We start from the raw sequence: 22,118 nt of genomic DNA on the forward strand, positions 1-22,118 counted from the left end.
GGAGTCTTTGTTCTGAATGTGGGATCCATTTATTTCTCTAGACTCCATTCCAAAGTGGGGAATATTTTATTTATTTATTTATTTATTTATTTATTTATTTATTTATTTATGACAGCGTCTTGCTCTTCTGCCCAGGCTGGGGGTACAGTGGCACAGTCTCAGATCACTGTAACTTCTGCTTCCCAGACACAAGCCACCCTTCCACCTCAGCCTGCAGAGTAGCTGGGACTACAGGTGTGCACCATCACATCCATCTATTTTTTGTATTTTTTGGAAAGACAGGGTCTCACTAAGTAGCCCAGGCTGGTCAGCAATTCCTGGGCTTAAGTGATTGTTCTGCCTTGGCTTGCCAAAGCGTTGGAATTACAGCTGTGAGCCTCCATGTGTGGCCCCTCATTACTCTTTTGAAAGTGAACAGAATGGTGTCTAGTTAAAAAAATCCCTTTAGTCTCTCCCAGCCAAGTTCATTGTGGGAACTGAGATTGTAGGCTGTTTGGGGCCACAGGAGACTCTCATTACCATTGTTTTAATGTTTTGTTTTGTTTTTCTTTTTGAGACTGAGTCTCACTCCATGGCCCAGGCTGGAGTGCAGTGGCACTATCTCAACTCACTGCAACCTCCGCCTCCTGGGTTCAAGCAATTCTTGTGCCTCAGCCTCCCGAGTAGCTGGGGTTACAGGCACCCACCACCATGCCTGGCTACTTTTTGTATTTTTAGTAAAGACTGGATTTCACCTTGTTGGCCAGGCTGGTCTCTAACTCCTGACCTCAAGTGAGCCACCCGCCTTGGCCTCCAAAGTGCTGGGACTACAGTTGTGAGCCACCAAGCCCAGCCACGTGACCATTGTTTTAGATCCTTAAATTGAGAAGACATTTTTTCTCAAAAAAGGAGCTGAGCTTTGAAGATTCTTGGTAACACTTCCCAGAGCTAATAGAGTTGGGTGGAGCAATGGATGAAAATTCATGGAGTAGTAGTGATCTTGCCTGCTCCTTGGAGGTTAGGAGACACTCTTCTTGGTACCAGAAGGGCAGAACTATGTCTCTGTGGCCAACTATTGCAGAGTCGAATTGGGGTAAACTAAGCACTCTTTCACGCCTGCCAGAGTAGTGACCTTTGGCCCAGGAGAAGTCAGGGTGTGAGAGGACTGGCCTGATAAGTTTGTCTTTTCTCTGGATTTGTTTTCTTGCAGATTTATCAGGATGAGCCTCCGGGCCCCACGCAGACTCCTGGAGCTGGCAGGGCAGAGCCTGCTGAGGGACCAGGCCTTGGCCATCTCCGTCCTGGGGGAGCTGCCCAGGGAGCTCTTCCCCCCATTGTTCGTGGAGGCCTTTACCGGGAGACGCTGTGAGGTTCTGAAGGTGATGGTGCAGTCCTGGCCCTTCCGCTGCCTCCCTCTGGGGTCCCTGATGAAGACGCCTGATCTGGAGATCTTATATTACGTAGTGGATGGGATTGATTGCCTGCTTGCCCAAAATGTTCGCCCCAGGTGAGGTGACCCAGGTGGGGAGGGCCCAGGCGTCCAGGGAATAAGCAGCTGGGTCAGACAAATTGGGAACCTGAGGGTGGCCCAGGGGCTTCTGATCATGCCAGTGAGAAAGCTGGGAAAGTTCTTGGCCATTGCCAAGCTCCTCTGGGAAAGGACTGCTCACCATACAGGGTCCACTGAGGAAACAGGAACCTGTCTGTTCCCAGTGGAAGGTAAAGGCACTAGAAGTGGGTACCAGGCAGAATCCAAGGGGGAAAGGGATGGAGAAGAGACAGAAGGAGGGGCGCTGAGGACAAAAGCAGCTGACATCCTCTATGCGGAGTGAAAGCCCAGGTCAGGGGTGGGTCCTGGCCTTCATTCTGAGCTTTTCCCCTATGTTACTCACAGGAGGTGGAAACTTCAAGTGCTGGATTTGCGGGATGTTGATGAGAATTTCTGGACCATATGGTCTGGAGCCAGGGCCCTCTCCTGTTCCCCAGAGGCCATGAGTAAGAGGCAGACAGTGGAGGACTGTCCAAGGACGGGAGAGAAGCAGCCCTTGAAGGTGTTCATAGATGTTTGCCTCAAGGAAAATTCTGTGGATGAAGATCTGAGCTTCTTCTCTGGGTGGGTCCGGCACAGAAGAGGTTCAGTACACCTGTGCTGCACTAAGGTGGTGAATTATTCAATGAACATTCTAAATTTCAGAAACATATTGGAAACAGCATACCCAGACAGTATCCAAGTGTTGGAAATTTGGTGCATGTGCTGGCCGCGTATGATAGTATGGTTTAGCCGTTACCTAAGCCAGATGAGGAATCTTCGCGAACTCTTCATCTCCGATGGCTGTTGTTACCTGCCAAGCCTTGACAGCCAAGAGCAGTTAGTTGCTGAATTCAGCTCTGTGTTCCCCAGGCTGGAGTACCTCCAGATGCTTTATATAAGAAGGGTCTGCTTCTTCGAAGGCTATCTGGACCAGCTGATCAGGTGAGGAAGGATGGTGAGCTTTCTCTGGGGGCCATAGCACAGCCTTTTTTTGTTACAGTAAACACTAGTCAGCATCTGCTGTGTGCCAGCCACTGGCGATCTCCAGGCAAGGGGACACTAGAATGCATTGTCCTGTTTGGTGCTCTATATCCTGAAGTGGGTATCACAGGATCGCTCCAGTGAGGGCAGAGGGATGACCTGGGGTAGACGTTACAGAAAGGGACATCGTGTAGGGAGCTGGTTAGTGGGGGGTTCAGCTCTAGTGAGGGTGAATTCCTTTTAGGAATTCCTTGTTAGGAAGTGTGTTTAAAGTTAGTATGATAAATATGAATAGCTTTTGTGAATTCCTTGTTAGGAAGTGTGTTTAAAGTTAATATGATAAAAAAGAGGCAACAGAGGGGAGGGTATAAAAGAAGAGAAAGTGCACCAAACCTGTGCGTTTCACAGAAGAAGCTCTGTCCTCACAGCTTAGTGATCACAAATGATCCTGTCTCTAATTCCCTGTCTGTAAAAGGTTGTTTTGAACTCCGGGAAAGGTAATTGACATGGGAAATGCGTGTTTCCGGGATGGAGGTGAGGGAGTAGGCATGAGAGTGCTACAAAGTGATAGGTGGTTTGCAGATGTGGCCATGTAAGGGAGCCTCTGAAAGCAGGTAGCCCTAGCTGATGTCCCTAGACCTTGCTCAGGTCAGTTCTTTGGGCATATCTTCCACTGGGCTCCTGTGGCCCAGAGATGAAGCTTTCTGCTGGAAGATGAAGAAAAGAGGCTTTAGAGATTTTGTGGCCTTGAACCAATCACACCAGTGATGGTGAAAGGACTGAGCCTAAAATGGGACTGCCTCTGAATGATCCAAGTCCTCATCAGGCAGCACCTTGCAGGAGGACCATGATTAGATGATGAGAACAAACTTGTGTTTGGGCAAAACAGGCTCTTCCCTTGAGGTTATTTTCCACCACCGTCCTCTAACTGGTGCCATTGCCCAGTACTAACTTCTTGCTCTCCCCAGGTGCCTCAAGAGCCCGTTGGAGACATTGGCATTAACTTATGGCTCCCTAGAAGAACAGGACTTGAAGTGTCTTCCCCAGTACCCCAGTCTCAGTCAACTGAAGCAGCTGAATCTCAGTCATGGTGCACTGCGCTTCATCCGTCTTGAGCCCCTCCGAGCTCTGCTAGAGAAAGTTGCTGCCACTCTTCAGACCCTCTTCTTGGTGGACTGTGGGATTAGGGACTCCAAACTCAGGGTCATCCTGCCTGCCCTGAGCTGCTGCTCCAACCTCACCACTTTCTGCTTTCACGGCAATGACACCTCCATGGATGTTCTGAAGGACCTGCTGCGGCACACACGCAGGCTGAGAAATTTGAGCCTGGAAACATATCCTGCCCCTCGGGAGAGTCTGGACGACAGGGGTCATGTCGTTTGGGAGCTCCTCACCCCACTTCAGGCTGAGCTGATGCGTATCCTGAGGGAAGTAAGGCAGCCCGACAGGATCTTCTTTGGCCCCGTCTCCTGCCCTTGCTGTGGCACGTCGCCCACTGAGCAACTGGAGTTCAATTTTTGCTTCTGCGGAAGGCCTGCCTAGTGGGGTGGAGGTATAAAAAGCTTTTTCTCCAGGCACTTGGAAGCTAAAATCTGGGACTTAGGTGTCTTTTATTTTTCTTTTTCCTTATTTTACAATTTTACAATTTTTATTTAAAAATTTGAGACAGGGTTTCCCTATGTTGTCCAGGCTGGTCTCAAACTCTTACGCTTAAGGGAGCCTCCTGCTTGGCCTCCCAAGATTCTGGGATTACAGGCATGAGCAGCCGTGCCGGGTCTATAGGTGCTTATAGAGGGAGCAGAGAAGCCTCTGTTTCAGGCGTGTGCTGTGAGTGGAAAAAAAAAAACAAAAAAGCCCAGCAGGGGGCAGCACTGGCGAAAAGGTTGAATGGAGTCAATGAGACTCAGGGACCTGTGTCCTAGACCGTCAGAAATAGAACCTGAAGTTCTAGAGTGAGGGAGTTATCTCAGCAAGGATGGATACAAAGAAACGTCGGAAGTAAAGGGAACCTAAATGGAAACTCTCTGTTGTCCTTCATGATTGATTAGCCTGTTTCAGCAATTTATACATCAGAAATCTTTAGTTCCTGATGAATTAAAAAAAGAGGCACTAGTTCATCTGTGATTTAGGTTCATCTGCAGGAAATAAAGGAATCAAAATAAACTTCATTTTGTCGTTGTGTTTTTTTTCTTTTTTTTTTTTGTTTTGTTTTAGACGGAGATTCGCTCTTGTTGCCCAGGCTGGAGTGAAATGGCGCAATCTTGGCTCACTGCAACCTCTGCCTCCTGGGTTCAAGCAATTTTCCTGCCTCAGCCTCCCGAGCTGGGATCACAGGCATGCACCACCATGCCCGGCTAATTTTGTATTTTTAATAGAAACGGCGTTTCTCCATGTTGATCAGGCTGGTCTCGAACTCCTGACCTCAGGTAATCTGCCCACCTTGGCCTCCCAAAGTGCTAGGATTACAGGTATGAGCCACCGAGCCTGACGTGTCTTTTGTTTGTTTGTTTGTTTTGTTTTTTTGACGGAGTCTCGCTTGGTCACCTAGGATGGAGTGCAGTGGTGTGATCTTGGCTCACTGCAACCTCCAACTCCCAGGCTCAAGGGAATTTGTATTTTTAGTAGAGACGGGGTTTCACCATGTTGGCCTGACTGGTCTCGAACTCCTAACCTCAAGTGACCAAGGAAGCCTCCCAAAGTGCTAGGATTACAGGCGTGAACCACCGTGCCCAGCCTAAACTTTGATTAATTTATGCCCATTCGTTACCTCTCCAGTCATCTCTTCCTTACTTTCTCCTGTGGTTGTTCACTGGGTTCATCCACAAAAGATGCATGCCTGGGACCTGGAACATTCTGTGTGGGCAGTGATGATGAACCATTGAGTCAACCCTCTTCTAGTCAGGGGCCCTCACTGCTCCCCAGATACTGAGACCTTGCTCACTCCTAATGGGAAGATCTGGGAGAATCTGTTCCTGATCATTGGCCATGTCAGGAAAGGGCTTCACTGCACAAGGTGCAGCCCCCTGCCTTGGAAGGGAATGGCCATAGTGTGTACTAGCGGGAGCCTCATGGCATCACCAACCCTTGCCTGTCCTCATGGTGGCTAGTGGGTTTTACTGAATTAACGTAATTGTGTGTAGTAAAGATGTCCAATTTCTCTTAGAAAAATGCTAAAATCATTTAGGTAGATAATACATTCTAAATATTTCTAGCCCACATCAATATGCATCCTTTTGGAAATTAACTCATTTCAATGAGACATCTTTCTGTAACACCTCCCTTCTCTCCTTATCAAAAAACAGGAAAACCAGGGCACTGACCTGTCCTCATGGTGACTAGTGGGGTTTACTGAATTAAAGTGATTGTGTCCAGTAAAGATACCCAATTTCTCTTTTAGAATAATGCTAAAATCATTTAGGTGGATAATACATTCTAAATATTTCCAGCCCATATTAATACAAATATACATCCTTTTGGAAACAAACTCATTTCAATGAGAGATCTTCCTATCACACCTCCCTTCTCTCCTTATCAAAAAACAGGAAAACCTGGGCTTGACCTAGCTAGCGCTCCTACACTGCCATGGGAATCCCTTTGGGACTTCCCCCATTTGGGACTGGCAGCACTCTCGTGGTTTACTAAAACTTAGGTAAACCTGGGCTTAGGCCACCACCTGGAGCCAAGAAGGAAGCAGCAACCTAGTGGTGAAGATTCACTAAAGGAATGTATTCAGTCCAAAGCAAAACAAGCCAGACAGAGAAAACTGGAGTAAACCATTCTTCCTTCAGTGCAAAAATACAGATCTATATCTACAACAAACTAGAGCAAACAGGAAACCGTGACCTCCCCAAAATGACAAAGCAAAAATCAAGTGGGTGACTCTAATGAGATGGTGATTTGTCAGCTCTCTAACCAATCACTGAAAATCACAGGTTTTCAAATTTGTAATTTAGTTCCAGAAATACAGATGCAGGTTTGTTCTATAGATAATAGACAAACTATCAGATAAATAATTTTGGTAGTTTTTGTTTGTTTGTTTTTTGAGGCGGCGTCTCACTCTGTCACCCAGGCTGGAGTGTAGTGGCGTGCTCTCAGCTCACTGCAACCTCTGCCTCCCAGGGTCAAGCAATTATCCTGCCTCAGCCTCCCAAGTAGCTGAGACTACAGACTTGCATTACCACGCCAGGCTAAGTTTTTGTATTTTTAGTAGAGACAGGGTTTCACCATGTTGGACATGGTGAACTCCTGACCTCAAATGATGCACCTGCCTCATTGCTGGGATTAGAGGTGTGAGCCACCATGTCCAGCTGGTTTTGGTAGTTTTTTTGATACCCACTCCCCTTCCACCCTCCACTCTCCAGTAGTTCCGGGCGTCTACTGTCCCATTATTATGTCATGTACACTTAATGTTTGGCTCCCATTTATAAGTGAGAACATGTGGTGTTTGCTTTTCTGTTCTTGCTTTAGTTTGCTTAACATAATGGCTTCTAGCTCCATCCATGTTGCAGCAAAGGGAGGATGAGGACTTAACGAAAGGACATTATCTTGTTCTTGTTTAAGGCTGTGTAGTTTTCCATGGCGTATATGTACCATATTTTGTTAATCCAGTCCACCACTGATGGGCATTCCAGTGGATTCCATGTCTTTGCTATTGTGAATAGTGCTGCGATGAGCATCTACGTGTGACCACTCCTATTCAACATGTAGTGGAGGTCTCATGTTACTGGAGTCTCTCTATATTACCTGGGCTGGTCTAGAACTGCCAGGCTCAGGCAGTGCTCCAATCTTAGTCTTACAAAGTATTGGGATTACAGGCATGAGCCACCACACATGGCTCTATTTTATTATAACATATATTTCTAGGCTGGGTGTGGTGGCTCACGCCTGTAATCCCAGCACTTTGGGAGGCTGATGTGGGTGGATCACAAGGTCAAGAGATCGAGACCATCCTGGCCAACACGGTGAAACCCCATCTCTACTAAAAATACAAAAATTAGCTGGGCATGGTGGCACGTGCCTGTAACCGCAGCTACTTGGGAGGCTGAGGCAGGAGAATCGCTTGAACCCGGGAGGTGGAGATTGCAGTGAGCCAAGATCATGCTGCTGCACTGCCGCCTGGGCAAAGAGCGAGACTCCCTCTCAAAAAAAAAAAAAAAAAAAAAAAGATATAATTCTATAGGCCAAGCAAGGTGGCTCACGCCTGTAATTCCAGCACTTTGGGAGGCCAATGTGGGTGGATTGTTTGAGCCAAGGAGCTCTAGCCTCGGCAACAAGGCAAGATCCTGTCTCTACTTAAAAAGGAAAAAAAGATGTATTTCTGTAGCTTATGGCCTGCAGACCGGCCATGCCTTAGGCTCGAAAGTGCAGCTTTCAGAAAAGATCCCTCACTGGTACTTCCAGGGAGGAAGTGATGAGGCAGGAATTTATGCTGAGTGGGTTGGCCAAGTATACACACTCAACAGGTCATGAAGTGGCCTATGAGTATTCATGAAGGGGGCCTAACACATGCATACTGAATAAACATACACGTGGCTTATGTCCCATGTTCACTTTGGGGTGGAGACTTCACATTTCTTTTTCTTTTTCTTTTTTGAGACAGAGTCTTGCTCTGTCACCCAGGCTGGACTGCAATGGCACCGTATCAGCTCACTGCATCCTCCACCTCCCAGGTTCAAGCGATTCTCCTGCCTCAGCCAAGTAGCTGAGACTACAGGTATGTGCCACCACATCTGGCTACTTTTTGTATTTTTAGTAGAGATAGGGTTTCACTATGTTGGCCAGGCTGGTCTGGAATGCCTGACCTCAGGTGATCTGCCCGCCTCAGTCTCATCTCAGCTCACTGCAACTTTCGCATCCTGGATTCAAGCAATTCTCCTGCTTCAGCCTTCTGAGTAGCTGGGAGTGCAGGCATCTGCCACTATGCTCGGCTAATTTTTTGTATTTTTAGTAGAGACGGAGTTTCACCATATTAGCCAGAATGGTCTTGATCTCCTGACCTCATGATCAGCCCACCTTGGCCTCCCAAAGTGCTGACATTACATGCATGAGCCACTGTGCCCGGCCCTGAGCTTTCTTTGTAGGCCTAATGGTGATGCTCTGATAAGAATCTCTGTGTTCAATATTAGTGACAGGAAAGGACTCTAAGAAGGAGGAAACAAGAATTATTAAATTAGAGTAGGAAGGGAGTCAGTGAGATTAAGATTTGGATGAAGGGTCCTGGAAAATGACTGGGGCCAATGGTTGCTGGGAAATGTTCCACTGTGGGAAGATCCCAGAGTCTAAAGGAAAGGTTTCCAGATGATAGCACCATGACAGGGACATATGGATCCTGCTTCATTTCTCTCTCACATCCTGCAGAGCCCACAGTTTCTACCTTCATGGCTTCCAGCTTGGGAAAGTCTCCCTTCCCATGTCTGGCTACAGTCTTCTCTCTGGCCTCTGCTCCAGCTCACATTCTCAGATTCCATCTTTGCAAGCTGGTTTTCTGAGAGGAGCCCACCACTTTTGTGGGTAAATACACTTTACCTTCTAGTAGGGCCAAGACTGTACCCGCCCCCTGTGTTCTCAAAGCCAATGTTATGGTTTAAGAGGCTGCCCTGTCTCTTTTGATGATTCTCCTTTTAATTTCTGAACTCAATCTAGGGTGGGTTAGATGGCTGCTGCCTGTAATCCCAATACTTTGGGAGGCCGAGGTGGGGAGATCACTTGAGGTCAAGAATTAGAGACCAGCCAGGCCAACATGGTGAAACCCCATCTCGACTAAAAATACAAAAATTAGTGGGGCATGTTGGAGCGCACCCGTAATTCCCAGCTACTCGGGAGACAAGGTGAGAGAATCGCTTGAATCCAGAAGGTTGAGGTTGCAGTGAGCTGAAATCGTGCCACTGCACTCCAGCCTGGGTGACAGATGGAGGTCCAGTCTGAAAATCAATTAAACAATCAATAAATAAACTCAATCTTGACAAAAGACTTTCAGTCCTGACATCTAGATGCCCACAAGATAACCACCATGTTTTATATTGTCCTGTTTCCTTTCCAGGCTCCCATTAGGACACCTAGTCTCATTCTGCTCAGTCCCCACCTCACTTAGTCACTTTGTCCTGATTTCCTTCAGGGAAGCCTTGACTTAGTCTTGAGATCGATCACAGTCTCAGTGGTTCCTTTCTTCTACCTGAATGTGCATATGATCTGCTATGTTAGATAGCATAAAACCCAGGCGACCATGCGATATACACAGCTTTTTATTCTGTTTTCTTGGGAATGACATCACTATCTTCTTCAGGCTGTTGTACCTCTGAAACATTTTGACAATTTTGATGTGGCCAAACATCCTCCAATAAGGACACCTTGAGGTTTTTTTTTTTTGTCTAATATCAGTAACAGATTAATCCCTTCCCTGTATCACTATGAAAGTCATCTATTAGCCAAACTTCATCAGTATTTGGGGAATAAATGAAGGAATGAGTTTTGGACTTTCACCCTATTATTTATTCTTTTACTTCCATAAATGTGTATCTAATTCAATCAATTAGTCAGAAGAAAGCTGAAAACTCAATCAGGATTAACTGGGTGTGACTACAAGATCTAATCAGGTATCACTTTCTGATTGAAAGCTGGTGATTGAGAAGGGAAGGCTGGGGTTAGAAAGGTCCATAAAAGCTCCTGAGGGAACACAGAAGAGACCCACGGCACTCGTACCTGGAGCTACTGCTTGGTTCTCTGAGAGGTCCCAGAACTCTGCAAAGTGAGTCCAGCGCTGGTAAGTCACCACCTTCTTATGGTCAAGCCCATCTGATCTGCAGCCAGCCAGTCAGGGATGGTGACACCACATCCCAAAGTGGCACAGAATATTTTTGTCTGTTTCGTGAGATGAACAGACTTAGGCTTTCATTTTTCCTCTAAATGTAGTTTTGTCTTCATCCATCAAATTGTGATTTGTGCTTGGTTTTTGTCTTTTAAAATTCTTATCGAAGCAGGTTTTTAAAAAATATATTAACAATCGACAGTTAGATGAATTTTTATTTCTTGATATTTGAAGTTATTTATTTTTGTGCCCTTCAATTACAGTTCATAGACTTGGTGTTATTGTGATTCTCCAAGTGTGCTTTCATTTTCTTGAAATCCTTAAAGGTATCCCACACACCAATCTCAAGAGTGCAGTTTTGCTCAGATCATGGGATTTATTTTTGCCCCTAGGATCCATCCAAAAGTGGGTAATTGGGAGTACGTAGAAGTGATGTGTATTGGAACCTTCATCTTAGAGTTACAGTGCTCTAGAATAGCATCGTAGCACTTTTACAGTTTCTGGTTATTTTATTTTATTTTTTTTGAGATGGAGTTTCCCTATTGTTGCCCAGGCTGGAGTGCCATGGTGTGATTCGGCTCACTGAAACTTCTGCCTCCTAGTTCATGTGATTCTCCTGCTTCAGCCTCCTGAGTAGCTTGGATTACAGGCACTCACCACCATGCCTAGCTAATTTTTGCATTTTTAGTAGACACAGGGTTTTGACATGTTGGCCATGCTGGCCTCAAACTCCTGACCTCAGGAGATCTGCCCACCTCAGACTCCCAAAGTGCTGGGATTACAGGAGTGAGCCACCGTGCCCAGCTACAGTTAGCATTTCTATACATACCTTCCAAATGCTGTAGAATACCATCACACCACTTTTACAGTTCCAGTGAATTATTTTGTTGTTTTCTGCGATGTACTCTGACTGTGTCACCCAGACTGGAGTGCAGGGCCCAGAGCTGGGCTCTCTGGAAACTCTGCCTCTGGGCTTCAAGTGATTCTCCTTCCTCTGCCTCCAGAGTAGCTAGGATTACAATCACGCATGACCACACTTGGCTAATATTTAAATTAATTAATTTATCAATTTGTTTATTTTTGAGTCAGAGTCTAACTCTGTCACCCAGGCTGGAGTGCAGTGGTGCGATCTCGGCTCACTGCAACCTCTGCCTTCTGGAGTCAAATGATTCTTAATTTTTTTATATTTAGTAGAGACATGGTTTCATTATGTAGGCCAGGCTGTTCTCGAACTCCTGACCTCAAGTGATCTGCCTGCCTTGGCCTCCAGCAGCGTTGGGATTACAGACATGAGCCACAGCACCTGGTCCATTTCTGGTAGAAAATTTTCAAAATGAAAAATAATGGCATCGATTTTAGGGAGTCCCTTTAGTGTTCCCCCAGTGTGTTCATGGTGTGAACTGAGAATGTAGGCTGTCTGGGGCCACAGGACACTCTCATTCTCATTGCTTTAGGGTGGTGAGTGACAAGAAAATTTTCCTCAAGGAGGTAGAGCTTGGCTTTCAGGATCTTCAGTGGCACTGTCTGGTGGTTCTGGGATTCAGTGGAGCAATGGATGAAAATTAATGGGCCAGTGGTGTCTTCGACCCCTCCCTCCTTGGTGTTTGGAAGACATTCTTCCTGGTACCAGCAGAAGCAGAAATATAGATTTGAAGCCACCAAGCACAGAGTGGAATTGGGGTAAAGTGGTAATTTTTCTACCTCTACCAGAGCAATGATATTGGTCCTAGGAGAAGATGGGGTGATTGTGTTTGCCCTGAGAGTGATACATTTTCCCTGGATTTGTCTTCTAGAGTTTTTCCTTGCAGATCCAACAGGATGAGCATCCAGGCCCCACCCAGACTCCTGGAGCTGGCAGTGCAGAGCCTGCTGAGAGACCAGGCCTTGGCCATCTCTGCCGTGGAGGAGCTGCCCAGGGTGCTCTATCTCCCACTCTTCCTGGAGGCCTTCAGCAGGAGACACTTCCAGATTCTGACGGTGATGGTGCAGGCCTGGCCCTTCAATCGCCTCCCTCTGGGATCGCTGATGAAGACGCTTCATCTGGAGACCTTAAAAGCATTGCTAGAAGGGCTTCATAGGCTGCTTACACAGAAGGATCGCCCCAGGTGAGGTGACCCAGGAGGGCTGGTAGATGGGGCTCAGGTGTCCAGGGAAAGAACAGCAGGGTCAGGCAGAGAAGTAGCCCAAGTGTGGCCCAGAGTCTTCTGATGGTGCTGCCGAGGAAGGTCAGGGAGGCTTTGGCCATTGTCCAGATCCTCAGAGAAAGGACTGCTCACCATACAGGGTCCACTGTTGGAAAAGAAACCTGCCTTTACTCAGTGAAATGTAAAGGAAATAGAAGTGGGGACCAGTCAGAATCATAAGGGAAAAGGGATCAAGAGAAAACAAAGAGAACAGGGAGCACTGAGGACAGGAGCAGCTGATTTATGGGATGAGAATGAAAGCAAAATCAGGGATGGGTCCTTCTAAATTCTGAGCCTCTCCCTTACTTTACCCACAGGAGGTGGAAACTTCAAGTGCTGGATTTGCGGGATGTTGATGAGAATTTCTGGGCCGGATGCCCTGGAGCCTGGGCCCTGTCCTGCTCCCCAGAGGCCATGAGTAAGAGGCAGACAGCAGAGGATTGTCCAAGGATGGGAGAGCACCAGCCCTTAAAGGTGTTCATAGATGTCTGCCTCAAGGAAATACCCCAGGATGAATGCCTGAGATACCTCTTTCAGTGGGTTTACCAAAGGAGAGGTTTAGTACACCTGTGCTGTAGTAAGCTGGTCAATTATCTAACGCCGATTAAATATCTCAGAAAGTCATTGAAAATAATATACCTGAATAGTATTCAGGAGCTGGAAATTCGCAACATGTCCTGGCCACGTCTGATAAGAAAGCTTCGTTGTTACCTGAAGGAGATGAAGAATCTTCGCAAACTCGTTTTCTCCAGGTGCCATCATTACACGTCAGACATTGAACTCGAGGGACGGTTAGTTGCCAAATTGAGCTCTGTGTTCCTCAGGCTGGAACACCTCCAGTTGCTTAAAATAAAATTGATCACCTTCTTCAGTGGACACCTGGAACTGCTGATCAGGTGAGAAAGGATCATGCACTTTCTATGCAGACCACAGAACAGCCTTGTTTTGTTACAGCAAACACTAGAAGGCGTGTCCTGTGTGCCAGCCAGTGGCAATGTCACAGTGAAGGGGATACCAGAAGGTCAACACAATGTCCCATTCAGTGTTCCATGTCCTGGAGTGGCTATCACAGGATCGCTCCTATAAGGGCAGAGGGCTCACCTGGGGTAGAAGCTAGAGAGGGACATCATGTACAAGCTAGTTAGTGGGAGTTTCATCTCTACTGGGGGTGCACGTGTGAATTTCCTGTTACAAAGTGTGTTTCAAGTTGATATGATGTCAAAGAGATAATAGAGGAGGGTATGAAAGGAGGGAAAGTGCATCAAACCTATGCATTTCACAATAGAAGGTCTGTCCTCACCAGCTTAGTGATCACGAATGATCCTGTCTCTGATTCCCTGTCTGTAAAAGGTTGTTTTGAACTCCAGGAAAGGTAATTGACATGGGAAATGTGTGCTTCCGGGATGGAGGTGAGGGAGTAGGTGTGACAGTGGTAAAAAGTGATAGTTGGTTTGCAGATGCAGGCATGTCAGGGAGCCCCTGCTAGCAGGTAGCCCTAGCTGATGTCCCTAGACCTTGCTGAGTTGAGTTCTTTGTGCACATCTCCCATTGGGTACCTGTGGCCCAGAGATGAAGTTTTCTGCTAAAAGATGAAAAAAAAGGCTTTAGAGATTTTTTGGCCTTGAACCAATCACACAAGCAATGGTGAAAGGGCTGAGCCTAAATTGGGACAGCCCCTGAACGATCAGGGTCCTCGTCATGCAGCAACTTGCATGAGGACCATCATCAGATGGTGGGAATAAAGTTGTGTTTGGTTGAAGCAGGCATTTTCCCTGATGTTATTCCCCACTACCTTCATCTAACTGGTACCATTGCCCAGAACTAACTTCTTGATCTCCACAGGTGCCTCCAGAACCCCTTGGAGAACTTGGAATTAACTTGTGGCTACCTATTGGAAGAGGACGTGAAGTGCCTCTCCCAGTACCCAAGCCTCGGTTACCTAAAGCATCTGAATCTCAGCTATGTGCTGCTGCTCCGCATCAGTCTTGAACCCCTCGGAGCTCTGCTACAGAAAATTGCTGCCACTCTCGAGACCCTCGTGTTGGAGGGCTGTCAGATCCACTACTCCCAACTCCGTGCCATCCTGCCTGGCCTGAGCCGCTGCTCCCAGCTCACCACCTTCTACTTTGGCAGAAATTGCATGTCTATGGACGCCCTGAAGGACCTGCTGCGCCACACCAGTGCGCTGAGCAAGTTAAGCCTGGAGACATATCCTGCCCCTGAGGAGAGTTTGAATTCGTTGGTTCGTGTCAACTGGGAGATCTTCACCCCACTTCGGGCTGAGCTGATGTGTACACTGAGGGAAGTCAGGCAGCCCAAGAGGATCTTCATTGGTCCCATCCCCTGCCCTTCCTGTGGTTCATCACCATCTGAGGAACTGGAGCTCCATCTTTGCTGCTAGGGAAGGCGTGTCCAGCAGGGTAGATAAATCCAAAGTTCTCTTCCAGGCACTTGGACACTAAAATCTAGTATGTAGGTGCAAGTTCTTTTTCTTTTTTCTTATTTCCTTTTTTAATAATTCCAAAATTTTTATTAAAGACAATTTGAGACAGGGTTTCGCTATGTTGCTCCAGCTGGTCTCAAACTGCTGGGCTTATGGGATCCTCCTGCCTCAGCTTCCTAAAGTGCTGGGATTACTGGCATGAGTGACTGTGTCCAGGCCACATGCGACTTAAAGGAAGTGCAGGCAAGTGCTCAGTGTGAGGGAAAAAAAACATAACAGCAGGGGGCAAGGCTGGAGGAAAATGTTGAGGTGACGTCAACGAGACCTTCAGGAACCCGTGTCCTGCAGAGTCAGAAAGAGAAGCTAAAGTACTACAGTGATGAGAATGTTATCCCTGCAAGGATGTTTACCAAGAAATATCAGAAATAGAGAACCTCAAAGAAAACTTTTAACCTGTTGTAGCAATTTATCCATCAGAAATCTCCAGTTATTGAGTTACTGATGGAAAAATAATGAAATACTAATTTGTCTGTGATTGAGTTTCAGCTGTAGAACATCAAAGCAACCAAATAAAATTTGATCATTTTGAGTATTTCCCACCCATTCTTGTTCTTTGTTTTGTTTTGGAGACAAAATCTCCCTTTGTCATTTAGGCTGGAGTGCAGTGGTGCAGTCTGGGCTCGCTGCAATTCTTTCCTTCAGGGTTCAAGTGATTCTTGTGCCTCAACCACTTAAATAGCTGGGACTGCAGGCACTTTCCACCAAGCCTGGCTGATTTTCGTATTTTTAATAGAGACGGGGTTTTTCCATGTTGATCAGCCTGGTCTCAAGATCCTGGCTTCGAGTGATCCAGCGACCTTGGCCTCCCAAAGTGCTGGGAAAACAGGCGTACAGATGATCTCCACCCATTCTTTACTTCTCTTCAGTCATCAGTTTTTTTCTTACTTTTTTGCCCATGGGGAGCAGCTCGGTCAGGCGCAAAGGGATGGGCAGAGAGGGGCCCCAAGGAGAAGATAGGAATGGGGTGGTGCCCTGCTCGCACAAGATGTGTGGATGCCAGGCCCAGAAGGCAGAGCTGGGGCCATCCATCAGGGTGCCAGGGTGGGAAGCAGAAATGGCACCTGCTTCAAGGACCTGGCCAGCTATCTGGCCACTGTGCCCATCCTGCTAACAGTGTCAAGCTCCCGGGTCTTGAAGGGAGGTTCTATGCGGATCCACCCCAGGCTGTGTTTCCAAGATCCGCCCCCCATAGGGGTGACCAGCCTGATGCTGGGCCTGGGAACCACGAACCACTCCTGGAGGCACCCCCTTGGCAGGGTCATGAGCCAGGCCTGTGCTCCATGTCCCTGAGGCAGCCAACTGTGCCACCCACACCCTCTCATGGCAAAATGGAACCTGGTCCCAGGTCTGGAGTCTCCACCACAGCCTCTACCTCACTGCCCACTGCCTACTGTTAGCCTGCAAGCTCCTGGACGAGAGTGCAGTTGGGGCTCGTTAAACCACACCCAGGAGCATTGGGTTTGTTTGTGCAGGGTTGGCCCGAGCTGCTGTGAACCTGCATCTCACCTGTCACCTCTTCAGGGAAACACAGAAAGAGGGCACAGCCGAGGCTGCATATACTTCGGAGCTGATGGGAGCCTGGGACAAGAGGGAGTCCTGGTTCTCCCGAGTTAGCAGAGCAGTAGCTCCAAAGGTGCAACTGAAGCTGTCCAGGTCACAGTTACCAACTGAGGTCCCCCAGTGCTCTCAAGGGTCCAGGAGATCCCCCCTTCTCCTGCAGCTTCGGGGTGTCTGCTCTCACTGCCTCATCTCTCATGGCACTTGCTCTAATTTTCTATTGTGGTTGTGATCAAGCCCAGATGCTGTCGCAGCCCAGGTGGGTCTGTGCACACTCAGGTCAGTGCTGATGCACCATCCTACTGCTGTCTTGAACCCTCTGGACTTTGGGCCCTGATGAGTGTAGAAGGGAGGCTGAGGGGGTTGCAGACAGATCAGCACTGGTCTTTGGATGCTCCTTGGTACAAGTGACCTAGGCTCCATGGTTGGTGGTGGGAGGCAGACAGAATCCTGGACAGGAAAGTGAGGGTCACTGGTGAGGCTCCACCTTCTGACCAAGGAGGGCCTGAAGCCCGTGGGCTGGGCCACCAGTCCTATGGACCAGAGTGGGAACATGTGTTGCCTTTTCTGTGCCTGCTCATGGCCATCTATGACCCAATTAGCACATACTTTCTCCTGCCTGATGCCAAAACAACCCCAGACTCAGGGAGAACATTAGGAAGACCAGTGGCAGAGAGGAACTACCCACTATTGGGATGATTTTCCTGCAGAGAGCAGCAACCCACTCCAGGGTCTCCTCTCTACTGAGAGCTGTGGTGATGATGGAATAACCTGCCAGGAGAGAGGGATCACCCACCCCAGGGCCTCCTCTCTGCTCAGAGCTGAACACTCATCAGGACACCCTGGCTGCAGAAAGAAGCTACCCACTGTGGGTCTCTGAGCTGTTCTATTGCTCAATAAAGCTCCTCTTTATCTCGCTCACCCTCCACTTGTCTGCATATTTCATTCTTCCTGGTCTCAGGACAAGAACTTGGGACACGCCTAATGGTGGGGCTAAAAGAGCAATAACACAAACAAAGCTGAAACATGTCCCTTGCTCACCAAGTTGTAGGTGAAGAGAAAAAGAGAGAGCTACTACTCTTCCAGGAGCCCAGATGTGGGAGCTTCCTGAGCCAGGGCTGTGACCCCCTTTTGGGGGTTCTGCAGTTCCTGGCATTTCCAAGCTTTCAGTGTTGGTGTCACTGTGTATTCCAGTGACAACCATGGAAGCTGCTTGTGCTGTGCCTGGTTCATTTGCAGCCTTGCAGAAATCTGGCACCCGTGCTGGCACCTGGAGCTGCCCGCCCCACTGCTGCAGCAGCAGCCAGTGACTGTCCAAAGTGGCCAGACCCCCTGCTCACTCACACACCCCTCACCGCTCCAGCCCTGACCCACCCTTAATAGGCATGTGCTCCAGGCCTGAAACATGAGCCAAGCGTAGTCTACCAGGCTGAGTGGGCAGAACGAACCCAGTGAACCCCATCAAAACTCTGGCAAAGGTGCCCCCAGCCACAGAGGTTTCTGGCCAGAAAAGTCACATTCCAAGGATTCCAGAAGAGAAAATTACTTAAACACAAAGAAAGACAATAAGAAAAGGATGGAAGAGAGAAGTCTCTAAACAACCAAAAAACAAGAAATGAAATGGGAGTACTAAGCCTTTACCAATAAAAACAATGAATATAATTTATCTCAGTTCTGCAAGTGAAAGGCATAGCGTCTTTGAATGAGTAAAAAAATAAGACCCTACTCTATGCTGTTTTCCAGAAACTCACTTCACCTGTAAGGATACATGTAGATGGAAAATGAAGGGGTAGAATAAGATATTCCATGCAACTGGAAACCAAAAAACAGCAAGAATAGCTGTACTTATATCCGGTAAAATAGATGCCAAATCTCAGAATGCACTCAGGTAAAACAGAATATAAATCTAAGCTTGTAAAATAATAGACTACACTCACACAAACTATGCCTAGAAAGAACATATATCAAAATAATAAAAGCCAAAAATGACAAATCCATATGCAACATCATATTGAATGAAGAAATGTTGAAAGTATTCCCACTAAGAACTATAAGAAGACAAAAATGCTCACTTTATCCACTTGTAATCAACATAGGACTGAAAGTTTTTGTCAGAGCAATCTGGTAAGAAAAAGAAATAAAGCACATTTAAATTGGAAAGAAGGAAGTGAAACTACCTGTGTTTGCCAATGATATGATCATACGTGCTTAGAAAACCTGAAAGATTCCACCAAAAGACTCATAGATGAGATAAATGAATTCACTTAAGTCTCAGGTACAAAATCTGTATGTACAAATCAGTAACACTCTTTTATACCAACAACAAGCAAGCTGAGAAGCAAATCAAGAACTCCATCCCTTTACAATAGTTGCAAAACAACAACAAAAACTGACAATCACAAAAGCAACCTAGGAATACACTTAACCATTAGGTACAGGATCTCTACAAGGAGAACTACAAGACACTGCTGAAAAAAATCATAGATGACAGAAAAGAAGAAAAACATCCCATGCTGATGGACTGACAGACACAATATCGTGAAAATGACCACACTGCCCAAAGCAATCTAAAAATTGCAAACATCAAACATCAATCTAAAAATGTCAATCTAAAAATTGACACCAAAATACAAACATCATTTCCACAGGATTACAGAAAGAATCCTAAAATTCATATGGAGCCAAAAAAGAGGCTGAAGAGCCAAAGCAATCCTAAGCAAAATGAACAAATGTGGAGGCATCACATTTCCTGACTTCAGTTTATACGGTAAGGCAATAGTAAGCAAAACTGCATGGTGCCAGTATGAAGGTTGAGACATAGACCAACGGAACAGAATAGAGAACCCAGAAATAAAGCCATATACTTACAACCCAGCGGTAGGACTGCTGCTTCTCAGTTTGTGCTGAGTGATGCCCTTTGGGGATACGGGGCCGAAGTTACTGGATTTTTCCCCCAAGAAAAACCAGAGTGAATTGTGATATCCTGTGTGACTTTTAGACTCTGACTATTGCCATAGCGATTAGGTCGTCTCCGGGTACCCAGAGACTCAGTCACCAACCAGTGTCCACATTCGTGTCATCGCTGCAAGAAAGGGTTTAGGAAGTAGGCAGAATGAAGCAAAAGGCAAGAAGTGTCTATTGCAAAGCAAAGGTACATACTCAAGAGAGGGCTTATTCAGGAGAGAGTCATGTACGAGGGAGTTTGGGTTTCTAATTTTATAGGATCTCTAAGGAGAGGTTGAAATAATCACTAGGATTTTAAGAAAAAATAGTGAAGTTTTCTTAGAACTGAGGTGTCACCTATTATTTATTTATTTATTTATTTGTTTGTTTGTTTGTTTATGTTTTGAGATGGAGTTTCGCTCTTGTTGCCCAGGCTGGAGTGCAATGGCGCAATCTTGGCTTACTGCAACCTCCACTTCCTGGGTTCAACCAATTCTCCTGCCTCAGCCTCTGGAGTAGCTGGGATTACAGACATACGCCACCACACTCGGCTAGTTTTGTATTTTTAGTAGAGACGAGATTTCTCCATGTTGGTCAGGGTGGTCTCAAACTCCCGACCTCAGGTGATCCACCCGCCTTGGGATCCCAAAGTGTTGTTGTTGTTGTTTTTATTGTTGTTGTTTCTTGAGGTAGAGTTTCGCTCTTGTTGCCCACCCAGCCTGGAGTGCAATGGCACTAGCTCAGCTTGCCACAACCTCCGCTTCCCAGGTTCAAGTGATTGTCCTGCCAGCACGCCTGATTAATAGGAAGGAGAGGCACTGGGCAGTGAGAGTGTGAAATATACCAAAATCTCCTCTGTGGTTTTTCCCCAGAGTCTCCCCCTTCAGCGCCACTTGACAAACCTCAGCCCTGGACAATGCGAGATTTTTTCGACCGAGGATCACTGTGCTTCTTCCGGATCCACCAGAAAGTGCCGGTTAGCCTGACAGGCCCGGGTTTGACTTACATCTAGCAAGACCGTCATCTCGTTTGCAGGAGTAGATAGCGGGTCACTTGGATGACAGGGACTCCAGTCCAGACCCCATTCTTCCTCATTCCTTCCTGCAAAGTTCAATCCTCACAGTCCTGTGAGGCTGTGACAAATGCAGAAACGGAACTGCACCATATCCAAAGTGCCTCCCTTCCCCTGGCCTCACGCCAAGGCTTCCTCCCTCTGACCTGTCCCTTGTCTTTGCATCCAGGGTGGATGCTTGCCACTGCCGCTCTCTTCCCAGGTCTCCCTGCTAGACTGACTTTCTGCCCCTGGGGTTGGGTGGGGCAACCAATGGAACTTCATGTAGACCGTGGCAAAATCAAAGGGCCTTGGAAGCTCACAGCCCCACACCCAGGCCCCAGTCCTTTCAGGGTCTCAAATCCAAGTCCCCAGTTTACGAGGAATGTGGCTCTGTGAAACCCAGAGAACCCGGTCCCCCACGCTGCTGCCATCTCTCTCCTCATTTACTCTGGCCCCCATCAGCTCCTCTGGGCCACTCCCTTTCTGGAGTCCCCCTGGCTCCATCCGGCGGCAGCAAGTTCCCAGATCTCCCTGACCCCAGGCTGCTACAGGCACCTCCCTCAACATCCACTGTCCGCTCTCAGAGTGACCTTCTCCTCATATCTTTATTGGAGGAAAAAAGAGGGGCAGCCCCGGTCTTGGGAAAGATAGTTATAAATGCGATCTGGAATGAAACCCTCTTGAGGACTAGAGGAGGCCACAGCAGGGCCTGACCCGAGATTTTTGACTGTTAGAAATGCACAGAGGGCAAACACCACAGGAAAAGCGCTGACTCAGAAACAGACTCATTGCATTCCAGGTGCAGCCTCGTCAGCTCTAAGGCTGGGCCAGCGGGGCCTGGGAAGGGATGGCCCCCACACTGGGACCTGTCCCAGGCTCTGCCAACAGCCTGGCACTTCTAGGAGAACCAGAGGAGTCAGCTTTTCCTGTGAGAGGTAGACAAGGTTCCCCTCCATTGGTCCTGGGTGCCTCTTTAGGTCCAGAGCAGCAGCTGAGGAGCTCCCTGCTTTGTGCCTTGCTGTGGGCACCGAAATAGCTCAGTAGAATTTGGGGAGAATGTGTGAGTCACTGCTGATTCCAGGGAGAGTGTCTTTTAGCATTGTTTGTGGCTATACTCCTGGGTGCAGGAGAGATCGGCTGACATTTCCAGGAAGCAGAGGACTCAGCTTCTCCGACAGCTCAGGCTGGGGGAGGAAAACGGAAGTTCAGAAATATTTTAGAGACCCGGATGAAAAGCCTGGAGAAGCTTTGGAATCCCAGCAGAAATTCAGTGAGTGGAACTGAGGTCAGGCCGTCCCTTCAGATGGGCTCCGAAGGCTGCTCTGACCTGGACAGCAGAAGAGCACCTTCAAAGCACAGGCAACCAGAACATGGCAGAAAGATCCCCCAAACTGCAGGATTCTCGCTGGGGTCCTGGGGATGGTGTAGGATTCCCCCAAGGGGTTCATTTCTCTCCCAAATTCTGCAGATACACAGCTTCCACCATCCATGCTTCCAGATTGAAAAGTCTCCCTCCTTATCTGTGACCACACTGCTCCTCTCTGGGCTCTGCCCCAGCTCACACACTCAGATGCAATCTTCCC

At 47.5% G+C, this 22,118-nt stretch overlaps 2 protein-coding genes and 1 long non-coding RNA gene across 4 annotated transcripts; all 3 read left to right on the plus strand.

Annotated features, from left to right (window-relative positions):
- Positions 1–1,155: 1,155 nt before the first annotated feature.
- On the plus strand, positions 1,156–4,664 carry PRAMEF19 (PRAME family member 19). The gene is made up of 3 exons (XM_055261638.1): positions 1,156–1,486; positions 1,874–2,452; positions 3,460–4,664. The coding sequence occupies exons 1-3, from the start codon at positions 1,200–1,202 to the stop codon at positions 4,031–4,033; spliced, it is 1,440 nt and encodes a 479-aa protein (XP_055117613.1). The 5' UTR covers positions 1,156–1,199; the 3' UTR covers positions 4,034–4,664.
- Positions 4,665–10,172: 5,508 nt separating this feature from the next.
- On the plus strand, positions 10,173–15,509 carry PRAMEF14 (PRAME family member 14). Of its 2 annotated transcripts, XM_055261639.1 has the most exons (4): positions 10,173–10,250; positions 12,089–12,400; positions 12,796–13,374; positions 14,321–15,509. In XM_055261639.1, the coding sequence occupies exons 2-4, from the start codon at positions 12,114–12,116 to the stop codon at positions 14,877–14,879; spliced, it is 1,425 nt and encodes a 474-aa protein (XP_055117614.1). In that variant the 5' UTR covers positions 10,173–10,250; positions 12,089–12,113; the 3' UTR covers positions 14,880–15,509. The 2 variants fall into 2 exon arrangements, with proteins under 2 accessions (XP_055117614.1, XP_055117615.1); XM_055261640.1 differs by lacking the exons at positions 10,173–10,250; positions 12,089–12,400; positions 12,796–13,374 and adding an exon at positions 13,576–13,850.
- A 4,117-nt stretch (positions 15,510–19,626) lies between these two features.
- On the plus strand, positions 19,627–22,118 carry LOC134735562 (uncharacterized). Its single transcript, XR_010118761.1, has 3 exons — positions 19,627–19,689; positions 20,354–20,457; positions 22,004–22,118. It is a non-coding gene; the product is annotated as an uncharacterized lncRNA (long non-coding RNA).

This window comes from Symphalangus syndactylus, chromosome 22 (assembly GCF_028878055.3).
Source record: "Symphalangus syndactylus isolate Jambi chromosome 22, NHGRI_mSymSyn1-v2.1_pri, whole genome shotgun sequence".
Taxonomy (NCBI): domain Eukaryota; kingdom Metazoa; phylum Chordata; class Mammalia; order Primates; family Hylobatidae; genus Symphalangus; species Symphalangus syndactylus.